The sequence below is a fragment of the Pezoporus flaviventris genome, unplaced genomic scaffold (assembly GCF_033815535.1).
Source record: "Pezoporus flaviventris isolate CSIRO_AGI_PZ_B2104156 unplaced genomic scaffold, CSIRO_AGI_Pfla_v1 ptg000066l, whole genome shotgun sequence".
In the NCBI taxonomy this organism is placed as follows: Eukaryota; Metazoa; Chordata; class Aves; order Psittaciformes; family Psittacidae; genus Pezoporus; species Pezoporus flaviventris.
In genome coordinates, this window is record NW_026892614.1 from 22,668,553 (window position 1) to 22,686,795 (window position 18,243).

Here is an 18,243-nt window from a genome sequence, read left to right on the forward strand (position 1 = left end):
AGGAGAATTCCTGAGTGAGATGGTCTCCCAGTTAAATCTCCCCTGAAGATACTAATGTGAGTGCCTGCTGGCAACTGGGAGGAACTGATAACTTCTCTTACTTCTGTATTGACAGAACTCGCTGCAATATATGGTAATAATGATTTGCCTTATTTTTGGTAGTAAGGCAGACCAGTGTTAGGTGACATGGGGACACTGAAGGAAATGCTAGTACTGCTATTGCCTATTTCACCCTTGTGTGGCTGGATGAAGAAGTGTCTTCAGACACAGACTGGTACCTTTCTTAAATGGTGAGCTTACATTAAGGAAATGACCACTCATGTCTGTAAAAGTGAGCTTAATATCAACACACACTTAAACCAAAATAAATTTACTGGATGGCCTTCTGCTTCTTTCTTAGAATTACCAAGCTTTTTATTTGTTTGAATACTAGTAGACACAAACATCCTCACTATGTTCTTTTCGGACACCTGTGCACTTCAGTGTAATTTTCATTTTATAACTTAGTTTCTGTTTCGTTCCCCAAGGCACATAACGATCACTTGATTCAAGATACAAACAAGAACTTTGCCAAAGAGGTAAGCCTTAGCCAATACACTTGTTATTCATCATGAGCTACTTGCTTTTGGTAATTGTAAGTATTTTCTTTTGGCAGGTTGGTCTACGTGTTATTCACATCTGTCTCCCTGAAGGCAGCAGCAAGGAGGAGGTAACTGCAGTACCTGAAAGACTCTTTCTTTTTTGTTTTCATTATAAACTTTTCTTTTTTTATTGCTGACATTCATTATCATTTTGCCTGACCTCTGTTAACTCAAATTAGGGTTGGGACTGCCTTAGTTCAAGTAGCAAGTATTTTCCCCCTATTGGCAAGTGTGGGGAAAAAAGGGAAGTAGTGGGCTTGTCTGCTGTCCCCTGGTAAGCTGAGGCAGGATCAGCAGAGTAATCTTTTGGTTTTGTGTTTGATATTTAACTGCAGCGTCCCCTCATACCAGCACGGTATCCTGTCTTCCACAGTTGCTCTTGTGACTGTACCTGATTCTTGGCCAAGTTATTCAGGGAGATTAAAGATTAATTGATTAAAGTTTAATTGATTATGAATTTATTTGGCTGCTTATTGATCTTGTAATGCTTCAGGTATGTATTAACAAAATTACCTACTCCAAATCACTAGAGGGATGAACTCTTACTTTGTCAAAGGCGTTCGGCTGGAAGCACAGCACTAGTCTCAAATATGTTTTAAATATAGCAAACCATATTAATATACATGGTTCTGAGGCATTTGAAAGTAAGAACAGTAAAGGAATGTGTAGTGAAAGATGCCAGTGTTCCCAGGAACACTGGCCAGCTGGTCTCCTTGTGCCTGGAGAGTTTGATGATCCTGCAGGCTTGTGGGTTTTGTATACTGTTTAAAATGTTACTGGCTTGCAGTGTAATCTCAAGAACAGCTTCCAGATATATTGAGAGGAATTTACCGTGAAGAATTTTAGGAGTCAGGTTTTGTGAATGATTAATAGGCAGCTACCCATTTAAGAAGGGTGGGGTTTTGAAATGAAGATCAAAAAATACACTTTGCTGTTTTATTTGTTGAGTAACACAGTAAGAAATAAGTAAAATATAGCTAATATGCAACAGTAGTTGCTGTTACTTTGAAGTAGTATCTTGGGAAATAGCTGAGCTATGTACATAAAGAGAAAAGCAGGGTATTTTTGTTCTTTGAAGAAAGTTACTTTGCTGAAGGTTCATAACAGTTTCCTTACTCTTCTGCTTACTCACAATGACAAAGTTGGGGTTTTTTCATCGGTTCAAATCCACATGCTAGTTTGCCTCCCCTTTTTTTGGGAAAGGGGGAGGGAATTCAGTACTGTGCACATTTTGTTCTGTCATGACTGCCTGTGCAAGAAAATGTACTAATACAAGGTTGCTTTACTGTGTATGAGTTGTAAGCATTTTAAGTGTTATTGTGATGAAAAGCTGAATTAAAATAAATGCAGTAAAAAAGAAAAAAATGAATTATTTTCACAGGAAGCAGAAATACAGTTTGAAGTTCATTGGATTCAGGCTATTTCTGAAATATGTTTCCTTTAAGTGTCGTCTTGTAGGGTTTGTAGCATCTCAGGATTGTTTTAAGAAAAATGTGGATGTTTTCATATCCATAATCTGGTGTATACTCATCCTTACTTTCTATTAGAATGTATACCAACCCTGTCAAGTCACAGGGTCTTACTATATATGCCTGTTTCTGTCTCAGAAGTCAGCAAATTGAAGAGGGATTTCTATACCCATGACATGCTTATATAATCTTTGCTAGCATGAAAGTAGCACCTTCTCTTGGTTCAGAGCTGCAGACAGCCTAACACCTACCAAATTCCCCTAGTTTAATACTGATTGTATATCAAGTGTTTGGGCAATAGAATTCACAATTATGTTGAATAGTTTAGATGAAAAGTATTTTAGGAAGGCATACGATTAGGTAAAGAAAAAAAAGTCTTATCCGAATTTTCTGTTGGATATTAATCCATTTAAATTATACAGCTTTGTGGTGATTGTACACTGATTTTATTTATATAACAGAAAGACATGCTTACATGGCATTTCTCACACACAGAAAACTTCAGTGTGTTGTATTCCACTGCATTCTTTGTGGTCACAGAATAGCATTTATCAGTATGGATCAGCATTGCACTTTAGTGATGAAGCCATCAAGTGTGTGATAAAATAAAACTTCTCTTGTATAATTGTTTTTTCCAGTGTTACACCTTTTTTGTTCATGTTCTGTGTTGGGATGTGATCTAGTCCTGTTTTGAACTAAGGCTTTTTCTAAAAACATCTGAAGCCATTAGGGTGTCAAGCTTTTGCTGAAGTTTGGAACAGTGAAAGAATAAATGCTTTTGGCAGCGTAATGTCATGTAATATGTACTGGCTTTGCAAAATGTTTAGAAGAGTTAGGGTGGCTTAATTTGATAAGCTGTGGAAATATAAAACAAAGCAAGTGGGTTATTGCTTTTTCATTTAGAAGTTGTAGTAATACTTGAGGGTAGAAAAGTTAGTTTTTAAATATAGGCTTTATCCGCTTCTGATTAGATTTTTCTTTTGTATGTGTTCTGATCTTTAATGCTTTTTATTAACTTCCTAGATTGTCAATGAAATCTTGAGACTGAATGAGGATCCTAATGTGCAGGGCCTTGCCCTTGACCTCCCAGAAAGCTTATATAGCAGTAAGGTATTAAACGCTGTGAAAGCAGAGAAGGATGTGGATGGGTAAGTAAAGCACTGAGAAATAAGATTAGCAGGCAAAAGGCTGATGGCTCTGTAAAATCAATTTTCCCCTGTGCTTTTCATTAATGGATTCCTCAGACAATATGTCTAGCTGGGCTTTTGAGCAGTGATAAAAGGTGCTGCTGAATCAATGAGATATCTTTTGCTGAAGTAATATTGATCATTATCTTTTTAATCTTTATATACCGTATATTCAGAACATGGTCTTTTCAAAGAAAGGAAAAACTATGTTCTGATTTACTTACAACACTTAAAGCTATTCCAGTACTTCAGTAATGGTAGTCTCAAGTACTGAACACAAACCCCAAAATTTTCGCAAGGATTGATGGAAAAGTTGCAGAGGTTTTAACTACCTTACAGCGCACTCTCGCGGTGGGAGAGGAGGCTATAATAGTTTGGACCCATTAGCACAACTTTCTAATAAGTCTAGAGTTGCACTGCTCTCTGGCAAGCACACTGGCATAATTTAGGTGTCTGGCTCACCATTTTGCTGCTCTTGCAGCCTTCCTGTTCTCAACTGCAGGCTGTTACCTATATTTTTTATTTTATTTTATTTTGTTTTACTTTATTCTTCTGCTTTATTTATGTCAGGAAAAAAGAAATTTGATATTTTGGCTAATTGGTTACCTTTCCATTATCTGGAGTCCTAGAGATTGACAGAAAATGGAAAATTCAGAGCATTCTTATTCAGTGTATGAAAGAGAATGCAGTGCACTGCAGAAACACTCAAGCTCTCCCCAGCAAGCCAGCCTGAGCCCAGAAGTATGGCTCTAGCAGCACTGCTCTGGTTCCCTTGCAGCCACTGAGGTGTCTCAATGTGACATGGGTGGCTCACCATGATGAGAGTTGCCTGTGTATTGTGGGCTTGTATTACTTGTTATAACTCACAGATCCTTTTCCTGGTCTCTCTTGAGGCTTAGTGTTTGTCTAAGTGGGATATGTGATGATACAAATCACTCACAGCATATGGATATTAAAGGATTTACTTTTGCAGGACACATTTGCTCTTGGGATTAACTGTTAGCCGTGTTACAAGTGTTACTGAGAATTTATATTGCACAAATTCTTAAAAATGACATATTTTCCGCTGCAGATTGTCCAGTGTGAATCTAGGACGTTTGGTACATGGCGATGCCTACAACTGTCTGGTTCCTCCTGCAGCATGTGCTGTGATGGAGCTTCTTGAAGATTTAGGTGAGGCCTTCTATCATAATTATTACATTAATTTCAGCCTAACTGATTTTCTCAGGTTTAGTCCTGACTGAGAGACAAATATAATATCACCTGGTTGTGTTTTCTGGTCTGTGTTGTTTTCCTGCCCAATGTACATTTGTCTCCTGCTTGTGAGGAACCTCAGTGAGATCTGAATGTAATATTTGCAGAAATTGATCTCAGTCCTACAGATTCTGGATAATAGGAAGAGATTACCTGCCACCAGCAGCTGTAATCTCCCTGAAGCCACTGGAGGCATCTGATTTTACAAACACAGAAATACAAACATCACTCAGGGATTTCATTTACCATTTTGAGTAGTGTGAACAGTTGGAGAAATCCAGGTCTGCTTGTAAATAACTGCTGAGCAGATCTTTTGGTTTTGATTGCATTATGTAAATGCTGACATTGAAATGTTAGATTTAAAAGTGGCTTTACAGTGTGTGAAGACACTTTAAGGCAGTGTGTCAGAAGTAGTCTCTCTTGTAGTGATTCATAATTGTTGAAGCAAGGATTTCTGAAATGGAACTATAAGCAGGAGGTGAAATGTACTTAGTAACAAAAGTTAATGAAAGGATTTGTGCAAATAAAGTACCAGAGAACCAGAAGAGCGGTATTTGTTTACTAGATTTAGAGGGCTGCCAAGAAACAATTTAAAACCTGTGTTCTGTGTTACTGCATGGGCTCCAGAAGAGTTGCCCGTAATGCCACAGCTACTGTGGTTGTGCAGTCACATGGCACTGTCTTGTCATGAGTCTCTTTCCTGCCTTTTCTATGTGGATTTGGAGGGGGGGGGGACCTAGTGAAGGGAGGGGAGCTTACGTGGATGCTCAAACTCTGCAGCATAGTGGAGCCTGGTGCTAGCACCTTTGCAGCTGAGGGTGTCTGAACAATTTGCCTTGTGTCATGCAGTTGGAAAGACGGTGCTCCTGGTGGGAGCCGGTGGGGCAGTGGGTGCCGCCTTGCAGTGCATGCTGCAAAGGGAGGGAGCTGTGACCGTGAGCTGCCAGTGGAAAGCCCCTCAGCTGCAGACCAAGGTGAGCACTCTTCTGTCTGCCCAGTGCTGGGGGTCATCCTGCATCCCCATCATCCAGGCATTCCTGTTTGCTGCCATGTGGCACTGCTCCCCTTTACTGCCACTCCTGAGAGGGAGATACATCGCTACAGTCATGGGTTACACTGGAGCTCTCTAGTAGCCAGTGTGAGGATCTTTGCTCTTCCTGCTTGTTTAGAAGTGGTGCTCAGGCAAACAGGGGACTCTACCAAATATTGCGTACAGCAGCTGCTATAACTTCATTATTTTACACCAGTAGCTGCAAGAGAAAGAATTCAGAGTATGGTTTAAAACTCACGTTAAGTCTTCCTTTTTCTTTTTGTTGGTAGATGCTTGCTTTCTTCTTCTGTATATAGCCATCTGCAGGGAATTACTTTCTTTGAATTTGTGTCTTAAAGTTTTGCAGATGCTACCTCTTTTGGGACAAGGAGGATCACAGTCTTTATCTTTGAAGAGAATTGTAAAAGCATTCAGAGAAATTCAGGACCCTTAACTTGAAGTATCTAATTTACGTGGTCTTCTTTTGTTGCTTTTTGCAGAGCTTTGAACAACTTATAAGTTGGAATGACTTCCATTCAGACTTCCCAGTTTGGTCCTTAGTCCCACATTTTGTAGAATAATACAACTGGGAATGTGCTGTCCTTTGGGCATATGAGGAGAGGTGCAGATGTTATCTGTAGAAGTAGTACACCTACTCTTCAGGCTGTTTGCAAGTTGCTGAAGGGGTGAGGTGCAAGGAACAGCTCTTGTGTTAGATTTGACAGCACACTCCACAAGGTGGCAGCCAATGCAAAATGATGGTATCAAACCTCTGGGTTTTGAAGGCAAGGGCAGGAGAAGGAAGTAAGTTTAAGCAGCTGTGATAGTTAGAAAGGTCTCTGGCAAACCTGTGTTTTCACAGCTGCAGATGTTTTTGTGAGGCTGTCTCAGCTCTCTGCTTTAAGTGACTGATGGCACTTAGGAAACATGCCTCTCTTGGAGATGTGAGCACTATGAACATACTACTACCCATGTGTCATTCTTTAATTATTTCTCATTGCTAGATTGTGCTAGAGGACTGCTTTGGGCTGGATGGTGTGGGTGACAGGGTGGTCAGAGGTGTTTCCACGGGTTCACAGCAAAAGACTTGGACCAGGCCAGAGCTGCTTGTGCAGTGCTGTCTATGCTGGAGAGAGATCCGTTTCCTTCCATCCAGATGCTTTCCCATAATCATGCTTTGTTTTTTAGCTTTCCCTGTAGCTTACTTCTTGCAGCAGGTCACTGATGGGAAACAGAATAGGAGGCCTAAGCAGGAGGCAGCTTGAGGCTTTGCACATCAGTCTTCCTAAGTTCATTTTGACTTTTGGCAGTAAAGAAGTTTCTGCTTTGCCTGGGGGACTAATCAGCAGAGTTTGGGGGAAACCTACCTTCCTCTTCCTTTTCTGTAAACCTGGAGCAGCATGTCACCAGTAACCCCCAGAGTGCTGCTGGACCTGACTGGATGTAATTCTGTTATTGTTAACTCTAGCTCCTAGATAAAAATCTAATATATGCAGGGAAAACTATTCTGTTTCATATTCCCAGAACTCGAGAGTCAGAAATTGAGCACAGATTTCCTAGTGGACAAGAAGGCACTGCTGTCTTATGGCAACCTGTATTTGAAATATAACATTGTTAGATAATATGTTTATAGCTGATGCTATAAATTTATTTTCTCTTGTTTGTTTTAAATCCCAATTAAGTAAAAACAGTCTAAAGGCTCACAGGGTTTCTTCTCTTGATTTTTTTAATCGGAATTTCAAGTTAGAAAATGTTAGTTGATGTCAAGGTTTTTCCAAGACTAAGAAAAATCAGTTCATGTTCTGTTTTTACTGCACAAAACGCTAACTTTAGACATGGCTTGTACACTTTTTGTCCTTCTTCCGAATGTGATACCTTTACAGTAGCAGTCTGAGTGCTGTAGTGAAAGTATAACCTATGGTAGCGTAATAACTTCATTTACAAAGTGAGGGGTGAACTTACAAAGAGTATGAACTTTTCATTTGGGTGTATTTGTTTTGCAATATATACCAGGAAAGGAAAAATTGATCTTAAGGATGGGTGTACCTTGCGTGTATTAATCCATTGCATACCAAGTGTTTTCTTTAGACATTCTTTTGATGTAAATGATACACACAACACTAAGGTTGTAAGGGGATTTTGTATCAGGTTTTGTATTGCTGTGGACTTGTTGCTGCTTCTTTTACTCATGTACTTTTGTAACAATGTGTTGAAAATGGTCAAAAGGAAGGTATGTATTAGTCTACCTTAGAAAAGTCTAGCAATGTAGAGGTATCTCTGCTGACAAACAGCATAGTACCATCTGACTTAGTGTGCTCAGTTGTGGAAGGAAAAGGGGATAAAATAAACTATGGTACATTTTAATTTCCTTGCTTTGACCTGAATGAATAATGGACATACTTTGCATGTTATTTTCCCTCCCTGCTTCATATTTTGTTAAGGGGAATAGAAGATTGACCTAGTGACATACTTTCAGGAGCATCTCTCTTGTCATTTAAAAATGGGACTACCCAAAAATTGATTCAGCATTACAGGTGAAGAATGGGAACTGATGTGCTTAATCCTTTATTATGTTAGAATTAGGCTTTCTAATTTGAAAAGAAGTTATCAAATAGATTCAAATTGAAAAAATACAGGTTACTTTCTCGCTGAAACATGGGTAATACTTAGTACCTATGAGAAAATTTAATTCTGGTTAAGTCATCTAAATTCAGTCAATCACAACTTCAAGACATCTTAAATGCAGTCTGCATATGAATCACGTCATGTCTGTTTTAAGAGAGCTGCGGTTGTACAATTTTTTTCATAAAATAACTGAAAATTGGTTTATCTAGGTATAATCAGGAATGGAAAATTTGTTTGTAAAATCCTGGTTGAGAAGTAGAAGTGTGGTTCAGCTGGAGTGCATGAATGGGAGGTTCCTGTTCAGGCTGCATAAGAACCTCTTTTGGCCACAGTCTGCTTTTTCTTAGAGTCAACACTTCAACTTGCTGTGATTGAAGTGGAACCTTATTTGTAAACGAATATGTAAAATGATTTGTTTTCGTAAAGGGAGTTATGAAAAAACTTTGAATCAGGTTCCTGTTCCTCATCCCATCTCTTAAATTTTAGGTAGCCTAACTTCATACCCAGAAAATGTAAATGTAATATTTTACATTTAAAATACTAATTTAAAATATTTTTTCTTATGTAATTAAAAATGGCTTTTGTAGCAGTCATTTTTACCTATGGGGAAATTAAATTTTTATGCAGGCTTCATGGTAAAATGGGTCTTCATTTATCTGGAATATACAGCTACTTGAACTATTATCATTAAATACTTGGCTGGTAAGACTGTATTGTTGTTTTAACATTTGGTGTTCTGTCTTGGGAATGGGTGGTGCATCTTAATCTGCTTCTTCATAAATTTTCGTGGAAAGAGTCATATTTTGTTATGAGGTTTCAGATTATTTATTGGCACAACTCTTCCCAACTGAAAAAATATTTACTGGTGAGAAGGCAGGATACTACTGGAGTATTACCTTTCTATGTCTTCAGCCTTTTGCCTAGTATGTTACGGATGATTTGGCATGATGCTTGTCATTCCTTCCTCTAGCCTGCCTCATGGAACACAGCCTGGCTGCCCAGGGAGCATTGGGCTGTCGGTCACCCTATGATCACATTTCCCCTTGTGGCTATCTCCTTGACTTTCTGGCTATGGCTGCCTGTAGTATCTGGTTCCTGTCATATGTGTCCTCTGTCTAGGGACTGCGTGGTGCATTTGCTAAAGAGGTTGGATATGATGATTTCATAGGTCTTTTCCATCTCTAACACCTATGATTTGGTTTTGATGTAGGAGATAAGTCTGCACATGCCTCCCAGGGCATGTCAAAAAAATAGGTTATGGCAAGAGAGGGAAAGAAAAAAGCAGGGGACACATGGGCACAACTAAACCAAAAATCCACTGATGGAGATCACATAAATCTCTTCTAAGGACACCCAAAATTCTGTAAACGGCTATTTTGCTTTCAGTGGACTCACTCTCCCAGTCAAACAAGTTTCTGGATGTATTTTTAAAAAAAACACCCCAAAACTCATAGGGGAATAACATTCTGTAAGTTGTGATATTTACTTTATTGACTTTCCATCAACTTTTTCAATAGTTGCACATACAATACTTGCTTATAGCAAGAGAGTTACAATTGTATGTGTTTTTATTTCTCCCTTTACATTTACATTTTCTTTCTTTGTGAAATAAGGAAATAATGGTGGGGAGGGCTCTGAGGTGAATGTGTCTTCAACCCGTAGGACAACTGCTCACTGCCCTGTAATACAACTTTTTTTCATGGAGGAGGTGGGGCAGGACAATGAACTGAAAGGTTCAGCTGGTTTTCCAATACATTTATAGGTATGTGCGACATTAGCCATCCAAACTAGTGTTAACATTGGCTACAAAAATGATGGTTTTCATCTGTTAAGAACATTTTTGAACATTATGATTGGTAGTCATAGAGATGAATATTTGGTCAGGTCAGCTGTTTTCTGGCATTATAGTTACATTGGATCAATTTTGTCATGAGTATGTTGGCTGAACATTTGTCAAAATTATTACTTGATGCATAGAGTTCTCAACTGGTTCATAGTTTCCGCATGCTAAGCGCTGTGCAAAGTCCTTGTCCCAGAGGCTTTGCATGGGAAGACATACCTGACTTTCAGTATACGAGTTATAACTGCTAGAATATGAATAATTTTTTTCTTACAAAAAAAAAGGCTGGATTCATGTAACTGAGGATAATGACTTTTTCTTTTGTGTTGTGATGACTGTTAACAGCAAAGACTGCCTCCTTTTGCAGGGGAAAGCCTGTCCTCAACATAGTGTTCTCTGTACACAGTCATTGCAGCATCTTTTATCCAAATTTGCTTGCAGATTCCTCAGTATGATTTGACCTGGCACTGGTCAAGCATTATGACTTACGTGGCCTTCTAGGAGTGACATGTAAGTTGATATTCACACCAGATGCAGGAGTGTAAAGAATTTGGATAAGGCTGAATGACTGTTGAGACTGTACATTTGCAGGCAATAATAGGAGTGTTGCAGGACTTCTGACTGAAGCCTCAATCAGCTCATTGAGTTAGTCATTTGTCAAGTAAGTAAATCTTCTCCTGCACTTTTGGCTGTGTTTCTGTGTGTGCATCTCTAAGGAGGGTTAGGCCATCCTTTTGTCCTCTGAAGAGAATATGGATTTTTTAGCTTTTTGCCGTTTCCACCACAGTTATTCTCTTCTCCTCTCCTGGATGCTTAGCTGTGCCAAAAATCTGCTATCCTGACAGGATTTGTAGCTCTTCTGTCTTGGTAGGAGTTTTGGGCAGGGTTATGTCAGAGCACTTTTGGCCAAAAAAGAAGCTGGAACACTTGTCAGTCACAAATAATTCAGTGAGACTTGCTGAGTTTGTGGTACTTGGTATTAATTTACATTTTTTAAAATGTTCCCCAAATCACTGTATCTCTGACATAATTTTTACATTCAGGCCTGAGGCAATGCTGTGCCTGTATTTTGCTTTTTTGGTGGATGTTGATACATTTGCTTCTGGTCCTGTCCCTTATCTCATGGTGATTCCAATAATTGGTAGAGGGCCTTGTTTCAGAGGGGGGAGGAAAGGAAGGCACTTATGTCTTTGATTATAAGAATTTTTGTAGTAACCATTTTTGCTCCAACATCTGTCAGGTTGAACTAAATCAGAGGCTCTGATTAGCAAACATGAACTGAGAAGGAGGAAAACGCTTTAATTGGTATTCTTCAAAGGCATTGATGTTTGTGGATCAAGTCATCTTGCATTCCTGTCAGCTGGTCTGGTTTTCTACTGTCAGATCATCTGACTGTACAATGTATAATTGCCTATTTATTGTCTTTCAACCCTTCTGTTTTTTAAGTCTCTCCAAGTTATCTTGTTGGACAGGACTTTGGACAATGATAGGGCTTTTTCTTTGAAAATATGTAATCCCCATTAAATATCATTGGGGATATTAAATATCCACTTGCCCAATTTCATGGTTTATTTACTTGACTTAATTTTAAATGTTCTTAAATTTCGTGTGGGGTTAGAATCAAGCCATCAATTTGGAATTTTTTTTTTGTTGTTGCTGTCTGAAAATACCTTGCTCAAAGACTATTGCTGTGTAAGTGAATAATACAAGATGAATATTTAAGAATGTATTTCTAATATTCTTGTTTTGTTTCTCGGTGGTGTTTTGGGCTGTCCCTAGCTTCATCATGCAGATGTGGTGGTAGTTTGCAGTACAAAACCTGATGATGTTCCTGTGAGCTGGATAAAGCCTGGAACCACCATAATCAGTTGTTCTCATGATTTGCTGTCAGGTAAGAGGCGTTAAAAGACAACATGTTTTGAAAATGATGTGTGACAAGTCTTTGAGCTAAGTGTGTGGCACCCTGGTGGCAACGAAATACAGTTGAAAGCTATGTCTTTGGGAAAGAGCTTTTAAAAGTGGGTGTTTGTGTACAGGGGATGTATACATATGTCTCTGATATATAAATAGGAAATAGATATCGTGTGAAGGAAGAAAGGCTGGAACAGATTCTTTGTACCAGGATTCTTAAATAAATTATGATACCGTGGATTCAAAGAATTCAGAGGGAAGACGTTTGGGTCATCAGATGAGCTATTATTTAGTGGTGTTTTATACAGCGTGTTATCCAGTGACTTTTGTGGACTCATCTGGAACATGGAGAAAAGAGGGTTAAAAAATTCACCTGCCAAGTGCTGTGAAGCTCTTTAGGAGAGTAGAGAAATCATGTGTAGCTGACAACAGGAAGAATGTCTCCTGTAGTAATTACTCCTACAAGAAAAGTTTGGATTCCCATCCTCCCTCTTCCCTGACTGGTGTGGAGAGAGGGTGTATGTTCATTAATTTCTCAGTTTAAAAATGCTATAGAATTGTATTAGGAATAAAACTAAGAAAGTTTCCCAGAAGTTACTGTATTCTATTGCTAGAATTGCATTTCCTGTAAAATTCCTTGCAGTCCTGTGACGATCCCTAGGTATTTTGTAGCTTTTTCATATGTATATGGATTTGACTGTTCATTGTCCAGATGGGATTATTCTGTGAATGTGTGAGAAACTAAAGAAGTACATGGGTAGTGTGATTGGTTAATGTGTTTTTCTAAATCTATTACAAGTGTGCTTATTGACATCTATTGATACAAAACTGGGGAAACGGGAACAAGGCCAAGAAAAACTAATTGTATGGTTCTTAAACTAGGGGTATTCCCTATGGACAAATTAAGCAGTCTATGCAGAGCTAATGCAAGATCAGGCTCATAATAAAGCAGCTGTTGTTGCCATGCAAAGTGTGGCCATAGATATTCCTTTCCTTGTCTTTCATGCTGTCCTCTTGACTTGACCACATGCTATGGATGTGGGAGATCTGTGTTATAATTCACTCAATTGTCTGAAGACATCTGGGCATTCATCTTCCACCTCCCAGAACAGTGCTCTGATCCTAATGAAGATCACAGGATTGGGTACTGAGCCTTGTTCCTTGCTGATGCTGCGTGAGTTGTCCAGAAGTAATTAATTTTTTCTTTTTCCTAGCATAGTGATTAGGAGACTCCTCACATATTTAATGACCACTTATTTTGCATAGGGATTGGTGGATATAATTGTTAAGTATTTGTAGGGCAGGGCTTGGAGCACAGGTCTCTCCAGCAGGTACCCAATCTACTAGTATAACATACTCTTTTATGAAGGAGGAATGGGGGAAAAAGGGAAAGGGACAGAAAAGAGAGAATGGTGGTATGGTGGTAGCACCTATAAAAAAATAAATAAATAAATGAAAAAAAATAGTCCCTCCTCATTTGAATCCTTCTAAGCAGAAACCTCTTAGGTGTTAGACTCAGGGTAGAGGTGCAGGTCTATGAAGGCAGGGTGGGGGTAAGCCAATCCTAGCAGTCTGAGTGGCACTGATAATGGCAACTCTTGCGGCTCTATGTACTGTCTGGTGCAAATCTCACTTTCATATACCTAGTTCTTTTCCCCTGTTGCAGAGAGAGTCTGGGTCTTCAGAGACCTAAAAGTTAAGCAGTATAACTATGCTATGTCTTGAGACTTAAGAATTATATATATATATGTAAGTATATATACGCATATATATAAAAACACTTAAGTATTTGCTCTATAGAACTATAGATAATATTAGTATTTCCCTTGCCTAAAAGATTGCTGTTAGGAAAACTGCATTAAAACATTTGAGTGGTGTTCACGTACCACAGCACTTCATTTTTAAGGCAGGAGATTTGGCATAAGCATATAGATTTCTTTGCATTTTTCAAATTGTAGCAGTGGGCCATGCCAAGTATTTCTTTGGAAAGGCAGCATGAGATTTTTAGCATGATAATTTGAATAGAGCTTATCTACCAAGTGTCTGTCTACCAAGTGTCTATCTGTCTTTATGGTTATGCTTTTGAGATTGTCAGAATCTTGGAGAAACTCCGAAAGAATAGCAGAAATGCATTTTAGCAGCTTAAAAAATTCTGGCCTCAAGACTTACTGGAGAGTGAAACATGGGTGTATGTTTGACAGGAAGAATGTACTTAGTTTAATTGCAAGATATTTATTAAAAGCCTATTGTGGAATATTCATGACCTTTGAGAAGAAACTGAGTCTTACAACTGACTCTTCACTTTCAATATGTGGTCGAATCTGGCTGAGGTGCTTGGAAATTGCTCTGGATTTTTTCTTGCTTTAGAAATGTCCAGCTTAACATCTGTGGGGTTACAGGAGTTAAGTGAAACCTGAAAGCAACAATGACCATGAAATTACTTTTATTCTAGCTAGATGATGGCTAGATTTCTATCTTTCATAGTTATACATGTAGTATAACACGCTCAAATGTTTTAAAAGCCCTCAAAATTTGGAAGGACATGGCTGAATTGGGCAGCCAGGAGAATAAAAGCTAAAAGAGCTTGCTCCAAAGTGGCAGATATTTTTTCAAGGACTTTTTAACCTGATCAAAGATTTTTAAATTATCACAATTTCAAAACATTCTCCAATTTCTAGCAGTGGAAAATCTCCTTCTGCTTCACTAATGATTTTGGAATCAAATGAGTGCTGATAGTGTTATGCAGGAAAATACATTATATGTAAATGTATAGAAATGAAAATAATTTTCTGAATAAAACTTAAGGGTGCCAGATTATTTGGGTTTTGATGTCCAGCTCCTTTGGGGTCACTTGAAAGCTGATGCTCATATGATTTAAGTACATTAGTGGGAAATTCAACCATTTCCCTGCTTCTTCTCTATTCAAAACTGCTTGAGCAGACAGGTAGCACATGACAGCAACTCTGCACGGTAGGGTATGAATAGATGGGTGGATGGGCCTCTGTTGGGGTGAGTCAGAGGGGGGAGCACCATGTCTGCAGTTCAGCTGATCTTCTGGCCGTAATCCAAAGCAGAGTGCTATTCTGTCTCCATCTGGAAAATTTATCCTAAGAGAGCTGTTGCAATCCTGTGATTGTCTTGCAAGCTCATGTGTGCATGACTTTCACATTTAACTTCCCCTTCACCCCTGTAAAAGCCTGGTTAGTCATTTGTGGGGTGAGTGTGTAGCATACGCAGCCTGAGAGAAGTAGTTTATTGAAGGGAAATGTCTAATTCTGGTATGCATTTACACACATGCTAGCTCTGCCCTGATAAAGAAGTTGTATTAAGCCAAATAACATAAAAAGTTGATATGTTTCTGTAAAGCACAGCTGTCTGAAAGGGGATTTTAAACTTCATTCTTCCTACTTCATTTGTCTCTTTGGCAGCTCTCCCAGCTTGGTCTCAAAGCAACAACAGTCAACTTATGACTGTGATAGACTGTTCCAGTAAAACTCCTCTGTCTGAGTCTAAATCTGAGCATCTCCAGAAGGTTCTTTGCTTTTTTTTTTTTCTTTTTTGAATTTAGAAGGATTTTTGAGGCACATTCTTAATTAGAGTTTAATGCTAGGACTGTCACCTTCTGCCTCATTAGCTTTGTCACTGATGTATAGATGCCACTCAGGCTCCAGCCCAAGGTTTCTGTGGCCTGACACCACTGGGACCCTTGTTGGGAGGGGTAATTGTGCAAGGCAATGTGAGCGTTTTATGATGTACAGATGGGATGAGTAGAGTGAGAGCTTGACCAGGTCATGGTTTGCACTTCAGTTCCCCTGTGGGGGAAAGGTTAAAGCTGTCACCATACAGTTGTTATTTTTTATTACAGTAATGTCTACGCCCTTCAGAATGCAGCTAGGGCCTTGATATGCCCACAGAGACTAAGATGTGAATTTTGGCAAAATTGTGTCTACATAAAAGTCAATAAGCAACAGCAGAACAAGCCAGAAGAATCATTACAAGAAAATGACAAAATAATGTTTACTTAGGGTAGCTAATATATGATTATTATATGATATATTGCCACTAGAAACAATTCTAACTATGTCTAAAGCTGAAGTCTGAATTGTGTAGACTTCAGAATATGTACTTTTAATGTCACATTCATGAAGATAATTCCTGCTGCTCAAAAAATCTTGCATATTCTGTTTCCAAGTTATAAATCCCATTGGATAATAATCCTATATATTACTTTGTGACCCTTTCATTGTCCTCTCTCGTTGTAATGGGTGTGTGGAAAAGAAGACAGGCTTTACTATGCTCTTGTAGGTGTTCTGTTGTATAAATATGTATAGCTTTTTAAATCCTCACAGCTGCCTTGCACTTTTTCTCACACCTTTTGCATTTTGTTTGTTTGCTTTGTTAGTTTTTGGGTTGGTTTGGTTTGTTTTGTTTTTGTTGTTTTGGTTCAAAAGCAATAATTTGGATCCTGGAATTGATCTCAGTGTTTCCCTCTTTTCTTTTTGAGGTATTCATATGCTTTATCATATGCACATGTGTAATATGCACATTATGCATGTATGTTTGTGTAATATGCTTCAGAGCATACAGTTACTCCCTGATTTTTCACTGTATATCCATCCTCCTGGGTGATTTTGTTCGAAATATTAAAGAAGCCACCTACAATTTTGTCAGTGATGTTAAATTTCAAGTCAACATTGAGAAATTTTTTGACTCGAAATAGCTTTCAACTACACATGCGCCCACTCACAAAAGCTTTGTGATTTATTAATGCCATACTTCTGTTTTACAGAGAAACACAACTATGGTCAGCAAGACAACCATACTGCTGAAAACGCTGTTGGTTCTCTCACAATAGCAATGCGAATGCAGGTTAGTGTAACTTCAGACGTAAATTTGTTGCTTTTTCTGTAAACTGCAGAAATTGCTTCCTCATCTTAGATTTTAATTTTTGTTTTGCTCTTTTAAACATCTTTAATAGCAAGTGTTACTCAGCAGGGTGAATCATGCCTGCTACGTTTAATTAGGGAAAAGAATATTAAATATTAGACATGATCCTTCTGGTGATTACAGTAAAGCTTGGCAGAAGCACTGTGTCAATAGACTAATGTTACTTATTCTGGTAAAACAGTGAAGATTAATTGTATCTGCACACATTTATGTGGTGTGATGGATAGAGGGTCCAAAAGTTTGTTGTTTCATGTGGAAGCAGCATAAATCAGTGAACAATTGATATCTTCCATTATTTTTAAGGTATGAGAAAAGAACAGTAACTCTACATCTTACCAGAATAAAATCTCCAAGTGCCTAGAGTCTTTTCTCTGCCACTTATGTGTTAATGGTCTTGTTTATTTTTGACAAACAACAGAACAGTTATAATGCCGTGTTTTTTCTTTCCTCCTAAAACCATGAAACGGAAAGATCTTGAATTTGGTTTTTTTGTTTGTTTGTTTTTTTTTTGTTAGCTTTGCTGTAGAAGTTATTTCAACATACTCATACTCTTGAGATCATTTGAAATTAGCGTTTAGCATTTACGATACAGCTGGTGTGTGCTGTTTTCTTGTTTAAAAACAGAACATGGTAAAAACCACAGAGCGATGGATCCAGTCCCAGCAGTACAGGAAGTGGGACCTCCGCTGCTTGAAACTGCAGCCTCTCTCCCCAGTGCCCAGGTAATAAGTGCAAAAGAGTAGACAAATGTTAAATGTGACAATGAACCTAAAAATGGTCCACGTCTAATCAGTTTTTAATCATCTTATGTGGACTTCACGTTGTGCTGTTTTGCTGTATGCCTCATTGTGACCATGTCCTTCTGTTTCCTATCAATTTTTACTTTATGATGTACACTGGAGCCAAGCTTTATTTAATGAAGACCTAAAGCTGGAAGGTTTCATTGAGGGAGGGAGATGAAGCCTTGTGTAACATCAACAGAAATACAAATGCAGGAAGTTCCTAATCACTAAGCCTTACTGTAGAAAGGTGTTTATGGATCTAGTTGAGACCCAGTGGTTTCAATGGCATTTGATCTTATACTTATTTTCTTCCCTCAGTAGAAGTACTTTCTCCTGCATTAGACTTTTATATTCCTGTGTAGATGTGTAAAGCAGGAAGCATATTTATTCTCATAACCAGAATCTTTTAAATCAGTTCCTGTCACTTACCTCCCAAGGCCAGTGTCTGGACCTCAGGGATTTTACATCTGCCTTGGCACAGTTGCTGACATATCTGATGTTTAGATGAGCCTGAGCTCTTCACTGTGCTGAAGTGCTTTTCTGGATGTTGGTTGTAT

At 38.5% G+C, this 18,243-nt stretch overlaps 1 protein-coding gene across 2 annotated transcripts in view; it reads left to right on the forward strand.

Annotated features, from left to right (window-relative positions):
* Positions 1 to 18,243, forward strand: part of MTHFD1L (methylenetetrahydrofolate dehydrogenase (NADP+ dependent) 1 like) — a 154,412-nt gene that overhangs the window by 3,866 nt on the left and 132,303 nt on the right. For both annotated transcript variants that reach the window (XM_061471579.1, XM_061471574.1), the window contains 8 exons: positions 528 to 578; positions 656 to 709; positions 3,134 to 3,258; positions 4,370 to 4,470; positions 5,401 to 5,525; positions 11,826 to 11,937; positions 16,747 to 16,826; positions 17,529 to 17,626. In XM_061471579.1, coding sequence (XP_061327563.1) covers positions 528 to 578; positions 656 to 709; positions 3,134 to 3,258; positions 4,370 to 4,470; positions 5,401 to 5,525; positions 11,826 to 11,937; positions 16,747 to 16,826; positions 17,529 to 17,626 — 746 coding nt within the window. The remainder of the gene's footprint in view (positions 1 to 527; positions 579 to 655; positions 710 to 3,133; positions 3,259 to 4,369; positions 4,471 to 5,400; positions 5,526 to 11,825; positions 11,938 to 16,746; positions 16,827 to 17,528; positions 17,627 to 18,243) is intronic.